Source organism: Triturus cristatus, chromosome 12, assembly GCF_964204655.1.
Source record: "Triturus cristatus chromosome 12, aTriCri1.1, whole genome shotgun sequence".
Lineage (NCBI taxonomy): Eukaryota > Metazoa > Chordata > Amphibia > Caudata > Salamandridae > Triturus > Triturus cristatus.
The window spans coordinates 82,541,324-82,561,394 of NC_140595.1; the positions used below are offsets into that span (position 1 = coordinate 82,541,324).

A 20,071-nucleotide genomic window follows, 5' to 3' on the forward strand; every position below is an offset into this window, starting at 1 on the left:
TATCCAAGTGGTATTTGGACAGAATATCAGAAACAAAAATATTGTGGGTCAAAATATTGTGTCAAGAATTTTGAGAACATAAATATTGTGAAGGTAAATTTCTATAGGTGAGCAAAATTTACCATATATAATTCAACAGCTGTGTACCTTGACAATCTATATATATCTTCAAGGTACGTAGATGTGGAGTTAAGAATAGTCAAATCTATACTTACCTATTTGCACTTACCTTCTTGATGTTTTTGACATGATATTCTGTCCACACAATATTTTTGTTTCCGATATTCTGTCAGTGATCCGGCCAAATTATTTTGCAGTACCTTTGGGCCCATAAAAACGACCCTACAGCCAACATATGGCAACGCTAAATCTAATCATCATCCTAACGTGCACATTTCCCTCTTTTAAAGTAAGAATTTGTTCGAAAGGTGTATGTCCCAGTGCAGTAAGTTTGGGGAACAGATCCTTCACTGTGTCAATTACACCAATAACTGAACATTACAGCGGTTCTTTTGAAATGTTAAACATACTTTATTTTAAAATAATTTAATCCTAATAATGACATGCATTAAAACATACTGGGCAGAGTCAATGTAAACAACAATTGCTTGGCACAAGGCCAATGTATGTTATTCTATGGTTTTGTTTTAAGTAGGCAGCATGGTTCGGCCTTCAAAATAAAAAGTCAGGTTCCTTCCAGTCTTCACGGCCCCTCATGGCTAGTCGCTCACGAGCGATGTTGTTGGTGCAGGGCACACGGCGATTGGCTTTCATGACGACGGCCACACTGCAGGACTCGGGCTTACGGATAACCTCGCACCAGTCTGGGTAATCAACAGGTTTCTGGATGCTGTTGGGAAGAAAAATAGAAATATCATATGGGGGTCAGGCTTGGGCTAAACAACTGGGCTGCATACAGTAGTTCAGGCAAGGTGTATTAAATGCTCTGTACGGCCCAAGTCCAGAAGGCTAGGCTGGGGCTATAAACCACACATTACGCCTATTCTCTGAAGAATTTCAGGCTGGGCAATAACTTTCTTGTAATACTACTGGGATGCAGCATAGAGGGTCAGGCTGTGGGAATCCTTGAGACCTTTTCTAATTGTACATTTTTTTCTTCGCAGAGTATGCTTATGGATCTAAAAGATAAGTGATTAGATATTAAACTAGTTGATGGCCTCTTGTTTGATAAGAACAAAGAGTAGCTTCTAACCATGGATGTTGATTGGCTGATTCTTTAAGGAAATCTGCACCATTTCTACCTTGCATTGGTGTAGATTTGCAGGTTTTTAAAATATGCTAATGTTGTCAAGGTAACACTAGGAAAACCAAGCAAGTCATAGGTTTTCGGGTATGCTCCAGAAACATTTTTGTGAATTCCATTTTTGCCTGTGAGATATACATCATCCAAAAAACAAACCATCAAGCACGAATGCACCTGCTAACTTTTTCTTTTGTACGGGGGAATAATATTTTCCCCCATGGAGAAAACTGTTCCGCTGCACCTCTGCCATTTTGGTAATTATTCCCTTAGTGTTTGCACCCTATTTTTCTTACCATGAGTGATAGGACGGAGAAAGGCTAGGTGAAAAGTTAGTGGGAAAAAATAAATATAAATATATATATTTATATATTTATTTCCTGTTGAAGGTAGTAGCTGAAACACATCAGCTAAGTTTTTGTCTGTTTCTTCTTTCTTTCGATCAAGGAATCAACTCGAAGAGGAACCAAGATGTGTCTGTGAGTGTGTGTGTGTGTGTAGATATATTTATATATATATATATATACTCGATATTCCTTCCACCACCTTCCCAGTTTCACAGAGCTTCGGCGAAGGATCACAGCACCACAACCGGCAAGTAATTCCATAGTGCTTTATTCAAACCAAGGTGACATAGACGGTAGAGGACGGTCTACGTGTTTCGGCTCCCAGCCTTCTACTGGACCATGAATATATATATTTTCATACACCAAAGTTGCCTTTGTGAAGACGCCAACACACTTGGGAGTTCAAACCTTCTTTAATGCAGGGACCCACTGTGGGTATAAAAGCGATAAACCAAAACTACAAGTCCCAACATCTATAGCGCCACTATAGCGCGGGATTCGCCTACTACTAAAGGCAGAGTGAATCACTGGACACCTTTGACATCAGCTGACTCCACACTCATTAACAGCCCAAGAAGAAGGAGCGCACGGCTGCGAAACGCGTAGGCTGAAGGATTGAACATAACGAGTGAGATGCCATCTTCATCCATGCAATAAAGTGTTAATTCACTAACCTGACTGTTGAGTGCTTCTTCAAGCAGCAGGAGCGAATTGGAGGAAAATAAATATATATATATATCTATATATATATATATATATACACACACACACACACACACACACACATATATACATATATATATGGGAATTTGGTATCCTGTGTTTCTCTTCTGTTTACTCTACCGCCATCATCAAGGAGCAAAGAAAGGCAGCACTCCACGGAGATCATCATAGGTTGAAGCTTCTTATGAATTATATATATATAAATGCAAATTTGTTATCCCGTGTTTCTCTTCCGTTTACTCCACCGTCATCACCAAGGAATACAGAAAGGCAGCACTCCACGGAGATCATCACAGGTTATATATATATATATATATATATATATATATATATATAAATATATATATATATATATATATATATTCACTCACTGAAAAAAACAAAGGTTACTGGAACGTTATAGTTAGGGTCAGGTTTCACTTGTACAAAACCATAGAGATTCAGCTGTTATAGTTACCTGAGCTAACTATAATTTATGCCCCCACAATGCACTGCTTATGACCTCACATATTACATCACTCATGACATGGTCAGCGACATCACTGATGACAGTGACATCACTGATTGACAACTGACCATGTCATGTGTGATGTAACATGTGAGGTCATAAGCAATGCATTGTGGGGGCATAAGCTATACTTAGCTCAAGTAACTATAACTGCTCAATTTCACTGGTTTTGTATGAGTGATATCTGAGCCTAACAATAACGTCACCGTAACCTTTGGCTTTTTCAGTGAATATCTATCTATCTACCTATCTATCTATCTATCTATCTATCTATCTATCTATCTATCTATCTATCTATCTATCTATCTATCTATCTATCTATCTATCTATCTATCTATCGATATATCGATATATATAGATATATATAGATATAGATACAGATACACACACACATATATACATAAACACATATCTATATATTTATATACACACAAACATATATTTATATACATATGTACACACAGATATATATACTTTATGTTCATTGCCATCTTAGAGCACCCAAGCACCAGAGACCTCTCACCCTTACTGATTGATCAACTCATACAATCTTTTAGTGAGTAAATCCTTTTGCCAGAGTAAAATAGGTTTCCCAATCATAAAAAAAACTATGTGCATGAGTAACTCAAGCTTGCATGTGCAAATAGTTTTGAGACTCAAGCTAACTTCTTTTATTCATGAGCATCCCACAAGCAGACCGACTTAGAGGCGTTAGAGATCAATCTGTACTGTGCCAGAATATCATACATGTTCCACTCGCTTTCAGCATTGATTTAACAGGAATTGCCCTGAATGAGAACATTTTTAGATGAAAAAAAAACAACTGTTTCTGCCCTTATAGAGTAGGACCATGGGACCTCTGGTCTTCCCCCAGCATTTGTCTCATTCACCCTGATTAAGTCTTTGCACCTACTCGTCACAGCACCCCACTCCGAAGGGGTTCAGGCAGATACACTGATAGCACTCCTTGGTCATCCACGTCTCTCCGATGCCGTACTCGCGTCCCTGGTGCTGGCAGGTACCTGTAAGAAAAAAAGAAAAACTGCTGAGATATCTCAATAACTCGCAAGCTGGAATCCTAGTCGACCTCACGTGGCCTTGAATCCTTCTGAGCTCCATAGGGATATTAACCTCTGAATAATCACACTAAAAGGTTCTTTAACTTTATGTTGTATAACATATATATGGACAATATTACAGACACTCTGTGCACACAGGCTGGTCTATATGACTCTTATTGAGCGACTGTTACACCCTGATCAACTAGCCACTTTGGGAACACTATGAACGCTGTCTGTGGAGGACACGGTCCTCAGTTAAACATGAAAGCACCCACCGGCAGTGTTGGTAGGGGCGACAACGGAGTGGGATTCAGTAATCGTTTGGAGCCGCACGCGGCTGTCGAGAGATCCGCACAAATAGGTTCTACATTTCCTATTTGCAGGGGCGTAACAAACACCCCCGCAGCCCCCGCGGAGCGGGGGGCCCCCCAGTCTTCAGTACGTGAAGGGGGGGGCCCCTCAGCTCAGCTCAACTGTGCAGAGCTGTGTGTCTTTCTCTAAAGCAGCTGCAGGTGCAGCCTGATATGGGCTCTTCGCGCCGACCCAGGACTGAAGAGAAACAAAGTAAAAACGCACATTGTTTCTCTTCAGAGCCAGGCCCAGAAAAAGGATGGGGGTGGGGGCCCCCAGAGAGAGCATTCTCTATAGGGCACTACACTCCTCTGAGAAGGGACGAGGCAGCAAAATGGTGCCCTCAGGTAAGCACTCTTGTTAGAACGCACACTACTTTGTGTCTGCCCTCAGGTGTGTTTAATAATTGAGCTCAGTGTGCCAAGTTGTGTTTGCGTTGCTCTGGTTGCAGACGGAGAGGCGGGGGCATTGTAGTGCGAAGGTGGCTGTTCTGGATGCCTGGGGTCTGGGCTTGGGCGCTTGTTCCCACCTTCTCATAATCGCATAGGCGGTACGGCACGCATCCATGGTGTGACGTGTGTCTATACTTCCAGTCAGCTAGGCTGGAAATCTTAGTTGCCTGGTGCAAGTCCTAGGGTGGTGCCGTGGCCAAAAGGGTGATTGTCAGTGGCACATACATGCCTTTCGCAGCGAAGCCTGCCAACCGGGCACTGAGATGGCAGAAGAAAGGGGTTCAGCGAGGCCAACGTACCCCTCCGAAGCACTGCCTGGAGGGCCAGGGGCCAAGGACGACAGCTTGGAATAGTGAAAGCACTGTCTGGGGGGAAAGGTGGGGTGTGAACCGCACCAGCATGTAGTGCTCTAACCAAAATCAAAACTAGAAATGTTCTTCGAGGCTCAACGTTTAACTTAAGCTTCGCGTCCATTTTAAAATAAGTTTTGTACCGGAGTTATCATGGGGAAGCAGTTACATTTAAAAAACACAACAGGCCGCTAATGCAGTATTTACAATACAAACGCTCTCTCTGCGTGCTTCCCTTAAGAACAGTCACACAGCCGGTTTCCCCTGCAGAGAAGTGTGTTGTGTTCCGGGAATAGCCTGTTTCTGGCTAAATCTGGTAGTACATGGCAAGTGAGGCAAAACTGTACTGGCAAGGCAGACCGGAGGGCACCCACTGGCAGAGAAAGTGTACACGTACAGTCGGTGGTTTACCCCCTCGACGAGGAAGGCAGCCTTACACCGGCACCGCAGGCATCGGAGTTGATTTGAGTCAGGGGTCCGACCCTGGCGAGGGCATCCCTCTGCCCCCCCCCCCCCTCCCTCCCAACTTGGGCAGTAGGTTGCCTCTTTTTCAGTAGCACTATCAGGGATTTTCCATCTTAAAATACATAGATATTTGTGACGTATTGTATTGTGCTTATAAATCTAAAATGTTCCCAGAGGACAGTGTGCTTTTAAAAAGTTATTTATATAAGAACAATGCTGCCTTTTTAGACACTGTTACTCAACATTGCTTTTGATAGTTATATTTATAAAGGGTTTTACAAAAAGTGAGTGTTCAAAAATTAATCACATGCCTACATGACATATATATAGAGAAATATCTATTATCTCATTTAGCAAGCAATGATTTATGTCAATGTGATTGAAGTCCTACAAATATCATATTTTCGCAATAACTGTTGTTCCTCTAAACATTATAATTAACCAGAACGAGGGTGCAACATAATGGCCTGCGGACCTTGCAGGTAATGTACCCATGGCCCCCCAGAGAGAGAGAGAGAGTAGTGAGAGAGAGAAAGTGGAGAGAGAAAGAAAGTGGAGAGAGAGAGTGGAGAGAGAGAGGAGAGACAGAAAGTGGAGAGAGACAGAAAGTGGAGAGAGAGTGAGAGAGAGAGTGGAGAGAGAGAGAGAGAGAGGAGAGAGAGAGAGTGGAGAGAGAGTGGAGAGAGAGAGAGGGTGGACGGAGAGTGGAGAGCTAGAGAGAGAGATAGTGGAGAGAGAGAGAGAGTGGGGAGAGTGGGGGAGAGAGAGAGTGGAGAGAGTGGAGAGAGAGAGTGGGGAGAGAGAGAGGAGAGAGAGACAGTGGAGATGGAGACAGTGGAGAGAGAGTAGAGAGAGAGAGTGGAGAGAGAGAGAGAGTGGAGAGAGACAGTGGAGAGAGAGTGGAGAGAGAGAGTGGAGAGAGAGTAGAGAGAGAGATTAACTCAGAGACTGAGATACTGACTGACTCAGAGACTGATTGAGAGAGAGTGAGACTGACTGACTGAGAGAGACTGACTGACTGAGGTAGAGAGAGACTGACTGACAGAGAGAGACTGACTGAGAGAGAGACAGAGAGAGAGAGAGACTGACTGACTGAGAGAGATACTGACAGAGAGAGGCTGATTGACTGCGAGAGAGACTAACTGACTGAGAGAGAGACTGACTGAGAGAGAGAGAGACTGACTGAGAGAGAGACTGACTGACTGACAGAGACTGACTGACTGACTGAGAGAGAGAGACTGACTGACTGAGAGAGAGAGACTGAGAGAGAGAGAGACAGAGAGAGAGAGAGACAAAGAGACAGAGAGAGACTGACAGAGAGAGACTGACTGACTGAGAGGGAGACTGAGAGAGAGAGAGAGAGACTGACTGACAGCGAGACTGACTGACAGAGAGAGACTGACTGACTGAGAGACTGACAGAGAGAGCGAGACTGACTGACAGACAGAGAGAGAGAGACTGACGACTGAAAGACTGACTGACTGAGAGAGAGACTGACAGAGAGAGACTGATTGACTGCGAGAGAGACTGACTGACTGAGAGAGAGACTGACAGAGAGAGAGAGAGACTGACAGAGAGAGAGACAGAGTGACTGACTGAGAGAGAGACTGACTGAGAGACAGAGAGAGACTGACAGAGAGAGAGACTGACAGAGAGAGACTCACTGACTGACAGAGAGAGAGACTGACTGAGAGAGAGCGAGAGACTGATAGAGAGAGACTAAGAGAGAGAGAGAGACTGACAGAGAGAGTCTGACTGACAGAGGAGAAAGATAGAGAGACTGACAGAGAGAGTCTGACTGACACAGAGAGAGAGAGACTGACTGACAGAGAGAGACTGATTGAGAGAGAGACTGACAGAGAGAGAGAGAGACTGTCTGAGAGACTGACTGACAGACAGAGAGAGACTGAGAGAGAGAGAGACTGACTGAGAGAGCGAGAGAGAGAGACTGTGATGGGATTGGGGTCAACGTGTGTATGAAGCTATGCAATGCCTCTTAAGATTGCTATTGTCTGCTAATAAAAATGTATTATCAAAATTTGCTCTTTGTAGTTACATCTGCTTTTGAAATACAGCGTTGTCACATTGTCTAATGTTTTGAAACGAAAACGAGAAGGAGCAGTGGATGCACTTTTGTCAAAACTGAATGATGAGTGGGCCCGATGTTGTATATCATGACAGGAGTCTGCATCAGGAAACCCACCTAAAATAGGGCACACTTCCCCGGCGTACTGATGGCAGGGACCCTGTAGTGAATAGACCACCGCCTTTGATAGACTGCTGGCAGACTAAGCCCATCCATTAACTCCACCATCTAGTGTTACTCATAACGGCTGTATTTGTGACAGTGGCGTAACAATAGCCCCGCAGCCCCTGCAGTTTGGCGGGTCACTGGCCTGAGAGCTCTACACTGGCGCGGAGAATAGGAGGAGGGCCCCCTCCATGTAGTTTGCAGGGGGGCCCCCTCAAGTTTCGTTAGCGATTGCTATCCAACGAGCAAATTGATGATGTCGTGAACCATAAGGATAAAGAACAGTTCGGACGGCAGACACTTGCTGCTTATTTTGATAAACATGGCTTTACCACACCTTGGACAACGAATCCTGCTAGACCAGTGCGGTGTGGTAAGGGTGACATGTTCAACACCCGAGATTTATAAATATCTAATTGTCTAGAAGTATCGAACCGCTAAAGAAAAGCATGACAGATATGATGTGCCAAAAGGGTATTTACGCTTGGCTACTCGGCGATCAGTATATTTGGGTATAAATACAACAATATCTCAGCCGGATTCATTAAGACTGATTATATTTGTATGTACAAGACATTACAATAAAGGAACAAAGGGCGAGAGACTTCAAAATATTTGTTAAATGTGCTCTTGGGCATCATATATTTTTAGAAGACCAAAAAACATACACAACAGTTGTAACAGCACCGTTAGGCATGAATGCGAAGGCAACCCAAAAGAGAAGTGCACATCGTGCTCGTGACAGGAAGTGACGGCGCAAGTGACAACGTGAAAACACACACTACAGCGCAAGGCGCAAGGAAACCGTAATGTACAATATATACAGGATAAAAAGGTTCACACAGTAATTGTTTCAGATAAATAGATTGTCATTAACAATATTTTGGAGAACCAAAGTTCGAGGTGCGCCTGAGGCGTTTTGGCTGGTGGGCTGGTGGGTGAGGGTCGACGGCGTTTCGATCCTGTTAAGTTAGGATCATCATCAGGACCGGGTGGCCTATTTGATGAGTGCTGTATGGAAAAAGGGAAGTATCAGAGCGGCTGGGGAAAGAGAGACTGGGGGAGGAGCGGTAGAAATGAAAGCTGGAGAGAGGAGAGATATGCCTACCTGAGGCACGTAAGGATCAGTGCTAGTGTAAGGAGGGGCTCGCTGTAGTAATCGAAAAAAGAGCTTTTACAACATCTACGATCATTCTGCAGTTGTTGGGTTGTTATCTATACCTGAATGGATGTAAAGCCTCAATATGGAACCTCGTGCAAAATGAGGCTATCTTGTTTTGAAAGTAAGCTTGTGTTTAGAGTGTAATCGTACTACAGGATTTTCGGAACATACCAAACACCACTTAGTTTTATGAAATAATATAACTGCAGAATCATTAATACTACTCTCCAGATAAATGCGCTATGATTTACAATATGTGCAAGAATACGAATCATTAAAGCTCATGATTACGAATAATATATATTTCTATTTAACATGGGCTTTGTGATATGGTGTAAATTGAGTCAACCCCCCCTACGAAGTGCGGCTACATCATCCCACACCACACCTGACCGCACATCCCTGCACCACATCACCATTACAAACCAACCAACACCAGACCATCTACGGTACACCACACTGCCCCAAGTTCCAAATGTATTATTGAATAATTCAACATGCTTACACTTTGTACCCCATGTACACACTGACCATACCCTCTTAGCACATTCATCAAATCCTACAGGAAACCTCCCATGCCTATGTGATGTTACAGGTTTGGGGGCATATTTATCATAGGGTTGGGTCACTTTAGCGCCATGCCACGTGATGCAAAAGCGATGGAACTCTCAAGTGTGATTTACCAAGCCATGCAAGGCCACCTTGCATGGCCCTGATTGACTCGATAAATTTGGGTAACCCAACGCAGCACAAATAGCTGCATTGCTTCACTCTGCCCAGGGAGGCGTTCCATGAGTGGTGCATGGGTGTTCCCATGCATCCACCCATGGATTTTGGAGCATTCCCAGATTTACCATGAGTGGTAGACCTGGGAATGCATCAAAACGGCTACACATCCCCAGGGGAGGAATAATGAGGAGAAATGTGTTAATTTCTCCTCGTTCTTTCCTTTTTCTATGTGTGCTGCATTCTGCAGCACACATAGAACGATGAAAATGCCTCAGGGGATTGTTTTGGGAAGGAAGGCGTCCCGTCCTACACAAAAAAACCCTGCTTACAACGCAGGCACCCTTGCACTATGGTGGAAGAGTGCCTGGTTGGCGCTAGGCAGCACATTGTGTGCCAGCGCTGGGAAAAGGCAGGAATTTGGTCTATAATGTTAAATACTGTGCATTTCTGCCCTTTCCTTGTCACGCAGCACAGCAAGGTGACTTGCTGAGCTGAACAGAGTGACGTTTTTGTATAAATGGGCCCCTTGGTATATGGTGCAACATTCAGAGTTTGGTAGTTCAAAACCTTGTTGATGGTTGACCCAAAAGTAGAAAGTATTTATGAAGCTTTAGGTCTTGTAACCCTCCATCACTATTATTTTGCTTGTACTACTTGTTTAATTGTGCTGTCTAATTTTGAGAGTGTTGTTCGTCCCTCTCAACCTAGAGTGAACTTCTTGCTCACGTTGTACCAGTCATTGTAGGTGTTTGGTGGATTTTTCTTTTGTTCACCATGCGCTTCCCGTACTTCCTGGCTGGTGATTTAAAGCTGTAGGATCTCATCACTGAGGTATTTGTGGGGATGTAACTAAGCAATGCGGGCATCCAGAATTGGGATCTAGTCTTGTGGCTTCCATGAGTGATGCTTTTTGTGGCACTAACTTTGTTGCTGAGGTGTGACTTTTGCCAGAAGTGCAGGAAATGGAAACCAATTACTCTGCGATCCCATAAATCGTGTGTCAAGGGTGGTAGCAGAAATGGTATAGAGTCGCAAGAAACGGAGTCTGACAGTCAACTTACACATTTTTTTTTTTAAACCTCTGACCCTAAAAAATTGGGAACAAGGATAAATGTGATAGTACACTTACTTAATTCTCACAGATTTTAAAATCTCACTTACTGGTTTAGTCACTTGCTGCAAAGGACTTTGTGTACCCAGCGATTTCTATGGTGTAATAACTGTAAGATACCTTATGTTTTATGCACTCACCGGAACAATTTGCGTCCAGTCTGGTCACCTGAAATGAATGATTTGTAGGTGAAAATTTCAGTGATGGAGACAATGTCCGTAATGACCAAGAGTGAGCAGGTCACTCTCGCCCCAGATGCCACTGCAGCATCAGTAAGAATGTAAAAAGCCACAAATATCAGAGTACAGAAAAGTAAGGAAGTAAAGGCGTGTGCAGCAAGGGGACCATAGGGTGGGAAGACGCAAGGCCATGAAATGCTGAAAGATATATAAGAAACTCTGACTTTTCAAAATAACAAGAACAATAAATTGCAATGCACATCTTAGCCACTGGTAATCGCTCGAGCCGCATCCCAATCCTTCGTCTTTCGTCCACCATGCCACCTCGTTTTGGACCCAGCCATATGCAAATCAGTCTTGACCCTGCTCCTCAAGGGAACATTCCAGCCTAAACTGCCAGGCAAGGTCCTCCCTGGACCAGAACAAAAGCAACCCAGGGCCAGTCTCGCCCTGATTAGGACAAGGTATTGGGATGCAGCCCGAGCGATTGCAAGTTGCAGAGATTAAGTCAAGCATTCCACCCATCACCTTGGATTGTTGCAGTGAACAGTATCTGCTGCGTGTGCTGTCTAACAGTATAGTAAAAAGGATTGTTAGTTGATTGAAATGCAACTGAGACAGTAGATTTAAAGAAAAAAATCAATAAAAGTACGTTTTTAAAAGATCAAAATGTCGAAGACAGAGCTCTTTTTTAAATCCCATTCAAGATCTGAAATCACGTATTCTGCGTTCCTGCTTATGTTCACCTTCTATTAATTGTAATTTTTTAATATATGAATACAGGACAACAGGTCCAAAAAGCTTAAGATAAAAATAGGATTGAATAAACTTCTTAGAACAACTATAGGACCATTTGACTCCTGCAGCCCCAGCACAGATTAGCTATCAAAGAATACATTCAGAATACAATTAAAAAACAATTTCCTTGCGTAGTCGTACATCCCTAGGAATCACAACACAATAGGCATGCTTGAATGTTTCTTTGTTTGATGACATCCACCTGGGTTTTGAGATCTGTTGTGACATCATTCCCCTCTTCAAGGCTAGAAGAGACTTCATCTATTGGTCTAATCTGGTGGAGGCTCATCTCCATAACCCTGCTGTGTCCACTCTATGATCACAATAGGCTGAAATATGGTTTGCTTGTAGGTGTCTCTGCCTTCTCAAAGACGAAAGCAACACCTGGTAAGCGCCTAGATGTGGTTGGATTTGAAGTGTGAGTTGTGCAAACGCTAATTCATGTAGTCAATCACTCAGCCAATCAGTCCCTTCAGTGACTCTTCCACAACCTTCCTGGCTTTTCAACATCCCCAGCCTGCTCGGAGAGCTCCCAGAACCTCTGAGCACTACACTAAGAAGGCGTATCATGTGTGTCGAACTAGTAGTGTAACCCTGACAAATAAACCCAAGGAGGTGGTGGACTCATATGTAGGGCATTATAGGACATCTTTAACTCCCCGAGCCCTCAAATCCCAGCCTTTGATTTGGATTACTTTAATGTCTGCCATTAAAGAGACAGATGCACTCTCTGGTTCCAATGTAGCCGCTTAATCAATTGGCGCAACTCCTGAATGTTACTTTTTTTTATCAGTATTGGCTACAGCAGTAATGGTGAGATTTTTATTAGTGGTAATACTATTATTAACTGTAGTAGACATATAAGTATTATTTTCATTAGCAGTAGTAGAAATCTCATTATTATTATTAGAGGTAGTTGTAGAGGTAGTAGGCTAAAAGTACTAAGCAATAATCTATTATGATGCGGTTAACCCAAATGAATTGATACGGTACAGCCACTAGGTTTGAACAAGGATGAGGAAATGTCAATTCATTTGGGTTAACCGCATCATAATAGATTATTGCTGTATATTGAAAGCTCAAATGTACTATATCTTGTAAATAAGAAGCCATAAGTTTGTTTTTAACATTCACATACACTATAGTGATGGCGCAATTTTGTATTGTTTGTAGGAGACAAAACTGTCAGCGTACCAAAAAGAAGATTGACAAACAGAGGCATAATGAAATTATAATTTTTTTTAATTTGAATGAGAATGTTATGCTTTCATGATAAGAAGAGGAATGTTATTGAATTTTGAATACTGAGGCCAACTGGGGCGGAATCAAATTATTTTGTGCAATATGAACTGCCCACTGGGGCTGAATTGCGGAATGTACATAACGTGTATAGGTGATTATATACATATATGGTGCAGCGATATCGACAATAATTCATTATGTTTAGAAAACAATTATCACTTGATGAGTTCTCTGTATAAATTGCCCACTGGGGCGGGACTGATTTAATTTAATTTAATTTAATTTAATTTGAGGTTGACCTGCATATAATGTATATAGCGTGTATTTACGGCATACATTGTTGCAATATCGTCTTAGGGCGAAAATATCGAGTTACTATAATATTCACTTGAATAGTTCTCCGTATAACTGACTGAAAGCAAAAACATGGTAATAGCATTGAACATAAGAAAAGAACATTAGAAATTTGACCATTTCAAAATGGATGCCAAGTTTGAATGTCTTTGTTATAGAGTTGGGGCAGGTAGTCCTACTTCTATTGTAATGTTTAAGCACTATATGTTTCACTGTTTACAAACTGCCGATTACCCGTGACCAAGGTGCGGCTGCACCGAAACGCGTTGGGCGTTTGTTTGCCATTTTATAAATAATTAATTGACGCTTACGGAGTTGGACTCAAGATTGCTTTTTAAGATACATAAAAAGGCACATTGAAATATATATAGACATTGATCAACAATCGCTGGAGTGCGATCCTATTTTCTTCTTTGTGGAGGAATTGTGGCATATATTGGCGGTGTGGTTCAACCGCGAGGAAAACACACCTTTTGATTTTGAGCGTCAGGATGTCCGGAGCCTTTGAACCGTTGTGGAAAATATATATATATATATATCACTGAAAAAACCATAGGTTTCACACATGTTATAGTTAGCTGGACATTTCACTCGTACAAAACCATTGAAATTCCCCCGTTATAGTTAGTTCAGCTAACTATAACTCGCGCGACCGCTATCCACTGCTGATGACGTCACATATTACATCACTGATGACGTCATCCAGTGAGTGTGTGTTTCTGTAAAGTTTAAATATGTATAATATATATAGGGAAAGGCCTGTGGAAGAATGAGTGGCTGTACAAGTGTGTGACTGGATGATTTTCTAGGTGCGTAACTGACTCTATAAGTGAGTCATTTGAGATGTCATCAGTGATGTCATGAGTGATATCACTGACCATGTCATGAGTGATGTAATATGTGACGTCATCAGCAGTGGATTGCGGTCGCACGAGTTATAGTTAGCTGAACTAACTATAACGGGGCAATTTCAATGGTTTTGTACGAGTGAAATGTCCAGCTAACTATAACATGTGTGAAACCTATGGTTTTTTCAGTGAATTTGCAAGGTTTTTTAAATGCTAATTCCTAACTATAACGTGTGTGAAACCTACGTTTTTTTCAGTGAATTTGCAAGGTTTTTTAAATGCTAATTCCTAACTATAACGTGTGTGAAACCTATGGTTTTTTAAGTGAATTTGCAAGGTTTTTTAAATGCTAATTTCTAACTATTACGTTTGTGAAACCTATGTTTTTTTTAGTGAATTTGTAAGTTTTTTTAAATGCTAATTTATGTATGTATTATTATACTTTTTATATATTTATTTTACAATAAACTACCTATGTATATAGTTATAGATTGACTGTATCCTGTAATATGGAATGGCTCAGCTCTTTTTTTTTTTATTTGGATAAAGTTGAACAGCACAGTTAATATCTTCTATAAACTTATAAACAGTTTAAAATGTTTATTTTTTTTTTAAGAGTTTTTCACGGTTCGTGCACCGGCAATTTTTTTTATTAAACAAAATGTTTTTATTTGATTTACGAGGTCCTTTAGGGACCCCCTGAGAAGGTCTAGGGGGTCAGGGACTCTCTACCCTGCCCCCTTTTCACGTTCTCCACTTGTGTTTTTAGCTCTCTTCTGCCTCTAAAACTCAAAATGGCGGCTGGGGGGGGTGCGCACCGTGCGCGCACCCCGCGATTTTTTGAAAAAAAATAAAATGTTTTTTTCACCCTTCGGGGTCCTTCAGGGACCCCCTGACAAAGGCTAGGGGGTCAGGAACTCTCTACCCTGCCCCCTTTTCACATTCTTCACCTTTCTTTTTCACTGTCACACACAAAATGGCCTCCGACACTTCCTGATTTCGACCGATTGGAATGTTGACTGACATCTAACCACCAATCGGAATTACGCTCGCGGACATTTGGTGCGCGCACCGTGCGCGCATATAGATATTTATGTACTTTTAACTGCAATTTTCTCAGGAACTACTGAACAGATTGACACCATATATGCAAAAGGCACATGCCTGACCTGAGGACTACCTCTTTGCCAAATTTCAAGTAATTCTGTTCAGCCGTTCGGGCTGTACCTTCGACTAAAGGTCCTATGGGAAAATGCATGGGGAAAACGCGGGACCCCCCTTTTTTCTCAGCCCCCGCTTGACGAATCACCCCGAGACTTTCAGGGTAGGAGCTGAGCGGAGCGCCCCATTAGTTTTGAAAATTTCACGAAGATAAGTCAACCGGCGCCAAAGTTATTCAAAATAGAATTTTCAGATTTCCTATGGGAACTCGGTCCTAACTATAACTATCTACTGGCGACCGCCAGTAGATAATATATATGTGCGTGTGTATATATATGTGTGTGTGATTATATATATACATACACATAAATACGGGACACACTTATAGGGGCTTTCAGCCGGCCCTCTTCATCCATTGGTCAGTTGTTGTGTCATTCAAATTTTTTTCAGCCCACTACAGCATGCAGAATGGGTCGGCCCACTTCAAGCATTGGCTGCTTCAATGTGAGTGACAGCATTCTGCTGTTTCACAAGGGGCACAGCCACACACAAAGTAGTTCCCTTCAGTGTCAGGGACTACTTTGGCAACGCATGCTTTTTCACATCAAATGTATTTCTATGCTTTTAGACACTTTTTTGCAAATATTAGTGAGTGCCCAGAAGCTTCCCCAACAATAAAGTGTTACTGAAATCATACACAGAACAACAGCTGGCAAAGGCCGGAGGCCAGTGCCAGAAACTTTGGCTTTTTACTATCAGCATTATTATGATTAGCATCAGTACCAGTAGCAGCCTCAGCAGTAAAATTATTGTTATTAGCATTAGTAGTAGTAGACTACACGTAGTAGCATCAATATTATTATCCAGACGCGGCCCGTGCAGGTAAGAGCGGTGGGGCCGGGTTGAAGGGGATTCGACAGACGACCTCGAGGGAAAATTAAATAAATAATTGATTTTCCCTTGTCGCTGTCTGTTGAACCCCCCCCCCCCCAACCCAGGCCCCCCCGCTCTTACCTGCACAGGCTGTGACTGTGATTGCCATTAGTAGCAGCAGCAGTAGTAATAACATCATTAGTGGTAGTAGTAGCAGCAGTTGCAATATTGTTAATAGTAGCAGTAATAAGAGCTTTGTTATAGTAAACGTAGTAGTAAGAGTAGTAGGAATTATCGTATTCCTAATAGCAGAAGTAGCAGCAGTGGCCCTTTATTAAAAGTAGCAGTGATACAAGTGTTAGTGTTAGTAGGAGCACCGGTAGTAGAAGTTATAGTGGTGTTATTAGTAGTAGTGACAGTAGTGGAAGTGATATTATTCTATGCAGTAGTAGCAGCAGTAGCAATAGTATTAATGGTAGCAGTAATACAAGCATTATTATATTAGCAGTAGTAGTACCGGTAGTAGAAGTGATAGTAGTGTTATCAGTAGTAGTAGTAACAATAGTGGAAGGGATATTATTCTATGCAGTAGTGGCAGTAGCAATATTATTAGTAGCAGTAATAAGAGCATTATTGTGTTAAAAGTAGTAGTATTTATAGTGCACTTAGAAGTAGCAGGAATAGCAATATTATTTATAGTAGCAATGATAGTACCGGCAGTAGAAGTGATAGTAGTGTTATTAGCAGCAGTAGTAGTACCGGTAGTAGAAGTGATAGTAGTGTTATTAGTAGCAGTAGTAGTACCGGCAGTAGAAGTGATAGTAGTGTTATTAGCAGCAGTAGTAGTACCGGTAGTAGAAGTGATAGTAGTGTTATTAGCAGCAGTAGTAGTACCGGCAGTAGAAGTGATAGTAGTGTTATTAGTAGCAGTAGTGGTACCGGCAGTAGAAGTGATAGTAGTGTTATTAGCAGCAGTAGCGGTACCGGCAGTAGAAGTGATAGCAGTGTTATTAGCAGCAGTAGTAGTACCGGCAGTAGAAGTGATAGCAGTGTTATTAGCAGCAGTAGTAGTACCGGCAGTAGAAGTGATAGTAGTGTCAATAGCAGCAGTAGTAGTACCAGTAGTAGAAGTGATAGTAGTGTTATTAGCAGCAGTAGTGGTACCGGCAGTAGAAGTGATAGTAGTGTTATTAGCAGCAGTAGCGGTACCGGCAGTAGAAGCGATAGCAGTGTTATTAGCAGCAGTAGTAGTACCGGCAGTAGAAGTGATAGTAGTGTCAATAGCAGCAGTAGTAGTACCGGTAGTAGAAGTGATAGTAGTGTTATTAGCAGCAGTAGTGGTACCGGCAGTAGAAGTGATAGTAGTGTTATTAGCAGCAGTAGCGGTACCGGCAGTAGAAGTGATAGCAGTGTTATTAGCAGCAGTAGAGGTACCGGCAGTAGAAGTGATAGTAGTGTTATTAGCAGCAGTAGAGGTACCGGCAGTAGAAGTGATAGTAGTGTTATTAGCAGCAGTAGCGGTACCGGCAGTAGAAGTGATAGCAGTGTTATTAGCAGCAGTAGCGGTACCGGCAGTAGAAGTGATAGTAGTGTTATTAGCAGCAGTAGTGGTACCGGCAGTAGAAGTGATAGTAGTGTCAATAGCAGCAGTAGTAGTACCGGTAGTAGAAGTGATAGTAGTGTTATTAGCAGCAGTAGCAGTACCGGCAGTAGAAGTGATAGTAGTGTTATTAGCAGCAGTAGAGGTACCGGCAGTAGAAGTGATAGTAGTGTTATTAGCAGCAGTAGCGGTACCGGCAGTAGAAGTGATAGCAGTGTTATTAGCAGCAGTAGCAGTACCGGCAGTAGAAGTGATAGTAGTGTTATTAGCAGCAGTAGCAGTACCGGCAGTAGAAGTGATAGTAGTGTTATTAGCAGCAGTAGCGGTACCGGCAGTAGAAGTGATAGCAGTGTTATTAGCAGCAGTAGCAGTACCGGCAGTAGAAGTGATAGTAGTGTTATTAGCAGCAGTAGCGGTACCGGCAGTAGAAGTGATAGTAGTGTTATTAGCAGCAGTAGAGGTACCGGCAGTAGAAGTGATAGTAGTGTTATTAGCAGCAGTAGCGGTACCGGCAGTAGAAGTGATAGCAGTGTTATTAGCAGCAGTAGAGGTACCGGCAGTAGAAGTGATAGCAGTGTTATTAGCAGCAGTAGCGGTACCGGCAGTAGAAGTGATAGTAGTGTCAATAGCAGCAGTAGTGGTACCGGCAGTAGAAGTGATAGCAGTGTTAATAGCAGCAGTAGTAGTACCGGTAGTAGAAGTGATAGTAGTGTTATTAGCAGCAGTAGCAGTACCGGCAGTAGAAGTGATAGTAGTGTTATTAGCAGCAGTAGTGGTACCGGCAGTAGAAGTGATAGTAGTGTTATTAGCAGCAGTAGCGGTACCGGCAGTAGAAGTGATAGCAGTGTTATTAGCAGCAGTAGCAGTACCGGCAGTAGAAGTGATAGTAGTGTTATTAGCAGCAGTAGCGGTACCGGCAGTAGAAGTGATAGTAGTGTTATTAGCAGCAGTAGCGGTACCGGCAGTAGAAGTGATAGCAGTGTTATTAGCAGCAGTAGAGGTACCGGCAGTAGAAGTGATAGTAGTGTTATTAGCAGCAGTAGCGGTACCGGCAGTAGAAGTGATAGTAGTGTTATTAGCAGCAGTAGAGATACCGGCAGTAGAAGTGATAGTAGTGTTATTAGCAGCAGTAGAGGTACCGGCAGTAGAAGTGATAGTAGTGTTATTAGCAGCAGTAGCGGTACCGGCAGTAGAAGTGATAGTAGTGTTATGAGCAGAAGTAGTAGTAACATTGTTCTGATGATTGTTATGGTGGGTAGGTATGTCTTACCTTTGGCGTCGAAGAAGCAGTCTCCGCTGCAGGTGGGGCTCAGCCACACCCCGCAGGCTGACATCAACAGCAGCCATTTGTGAAGAAGAAGGGCTGACCCCGAGGCGGCCATTTTCCTGCTCTAAAAACTCTGCTTCTTAATATTTATACTTAAAAACAGAAAGACTGCTCTGCTCGTCCTACAGGTTTCCTTTCACCGCCCCTGGCCCACCGGCTGGCTCCCCTGGCCTGGTATATCCCCTGGACGCCTTTATAAGCCCCCGAATCTATTGTCTGTCGCCCCCGCACGCGTCCCGAGCACCGTCCCCGCCCGTCCAGGCCCACGTGCGCACACACTGCTTACTCTGCACGCACCAGGCGGCAAGGAGGACCCCCAGATAAGGCCTCTTCTGAGGCAAAATTGATGGTTTATTTGCCGAACGTATTAGCATCTGAACACCACAAAGGGTGGTTAAAGATGACGACAAATGTCAAGTGAAGCGTTCCCTGCGCTTGTGGTTGTGGGGGAAGCGTGTGTGTGAGTGTGTGTGTGTGTGTGTGGTGGGGGGACAGGGGGGGTCAGTGGAGGCCTGTGGGTAGCTCTTATCAGGTCCAGGGGTGCCTCTTTGCTTTTATGGTGACATGTTTCAGTGGCTTGAAGCACAATGATATGCTTGAAGGTGTTAATGCACCTGCTGCTGAGATTGGAGTCGCTGCAGGTCCTGGGGCCTTCCTTGCATTCATGGTGAGGTGTTTCACTGGGTTGAAATACAATGATATACCGTACGGTGTTAATGCACCTGCTGCAGAGATTGGAGCAGTTGTCTACTTTCACGTTTCAGTGCTTCCACGTGCAATGCACTTTGAGGTGTTAACATGTACTGCTGAGATCTGGGTTCGTAGCAGCCTCATGGGGCCTTGTTTGCTTTTCATGGTGAGATGTTTCAGTGGGTTGAGCTACATAAATGTACCTGAAGGAGGTAATGCACCTGCTGG

The 20,071-nt window shown here is 43.0% G+C and overlaps 1 protein-coding gene across 1 annotated transcript; it reads right to left on the reverse strand.

Annotated features, from left to right (window-relative positions):
* Positions 1 to 507: 507 nt before the first annotated feature.
* LOC146772642 (prostate-associated microseminoprotein-like) lies at positions 508 to 19,305 on the reverse strand. The gene is made up of 3 exons (XM_085638186.1): positions 19,097 to 19,305; positions 3,753 to 3,861; positions 508 to 850 (listed from the first exon to the last, which is right to left on the reverse strand). The coding sequence occupies exons 1-3, from the start codon at positions 19,206 to 19,208 to the stop codon at positions 673 to 675; spliced, it is 399 nt and encodes a 132-aa protein (XP_085494312.1). The 5' UTR covers positions 19,209 to 19,305; the 3' UTR covers positions 508 to 672.
* Between the last annotated feature and the right edge of the window lie 766 nt (positions 19,306 to 20,071).

Excerpts from the sequence above, each read along its gene's own strand:
- LOC146772642 (XM_085638186.1), bottom strand. The coding sequence starts at position 19,208 with ATGGCCGCCTCGGGGTCAGCCCTTCTTCTTCACAAATGGCTGCTGTTG. Across the intron at positions 3,862-19,096 it reads CTGCTTCTTCGACGCCAAAG|GTACCTGCCAGCACCAGGGA; the intron begins GTAAGACATACC and ends TTTTTCTTACAG. Across the intron at positions 851-3,752 it reads GGAGTGGGGTGCTGTGACGA|CATCCAGAAACCTGTTGATT; the intron begins GTAGGTGCAAAG and ends TCTTCCCAACAG.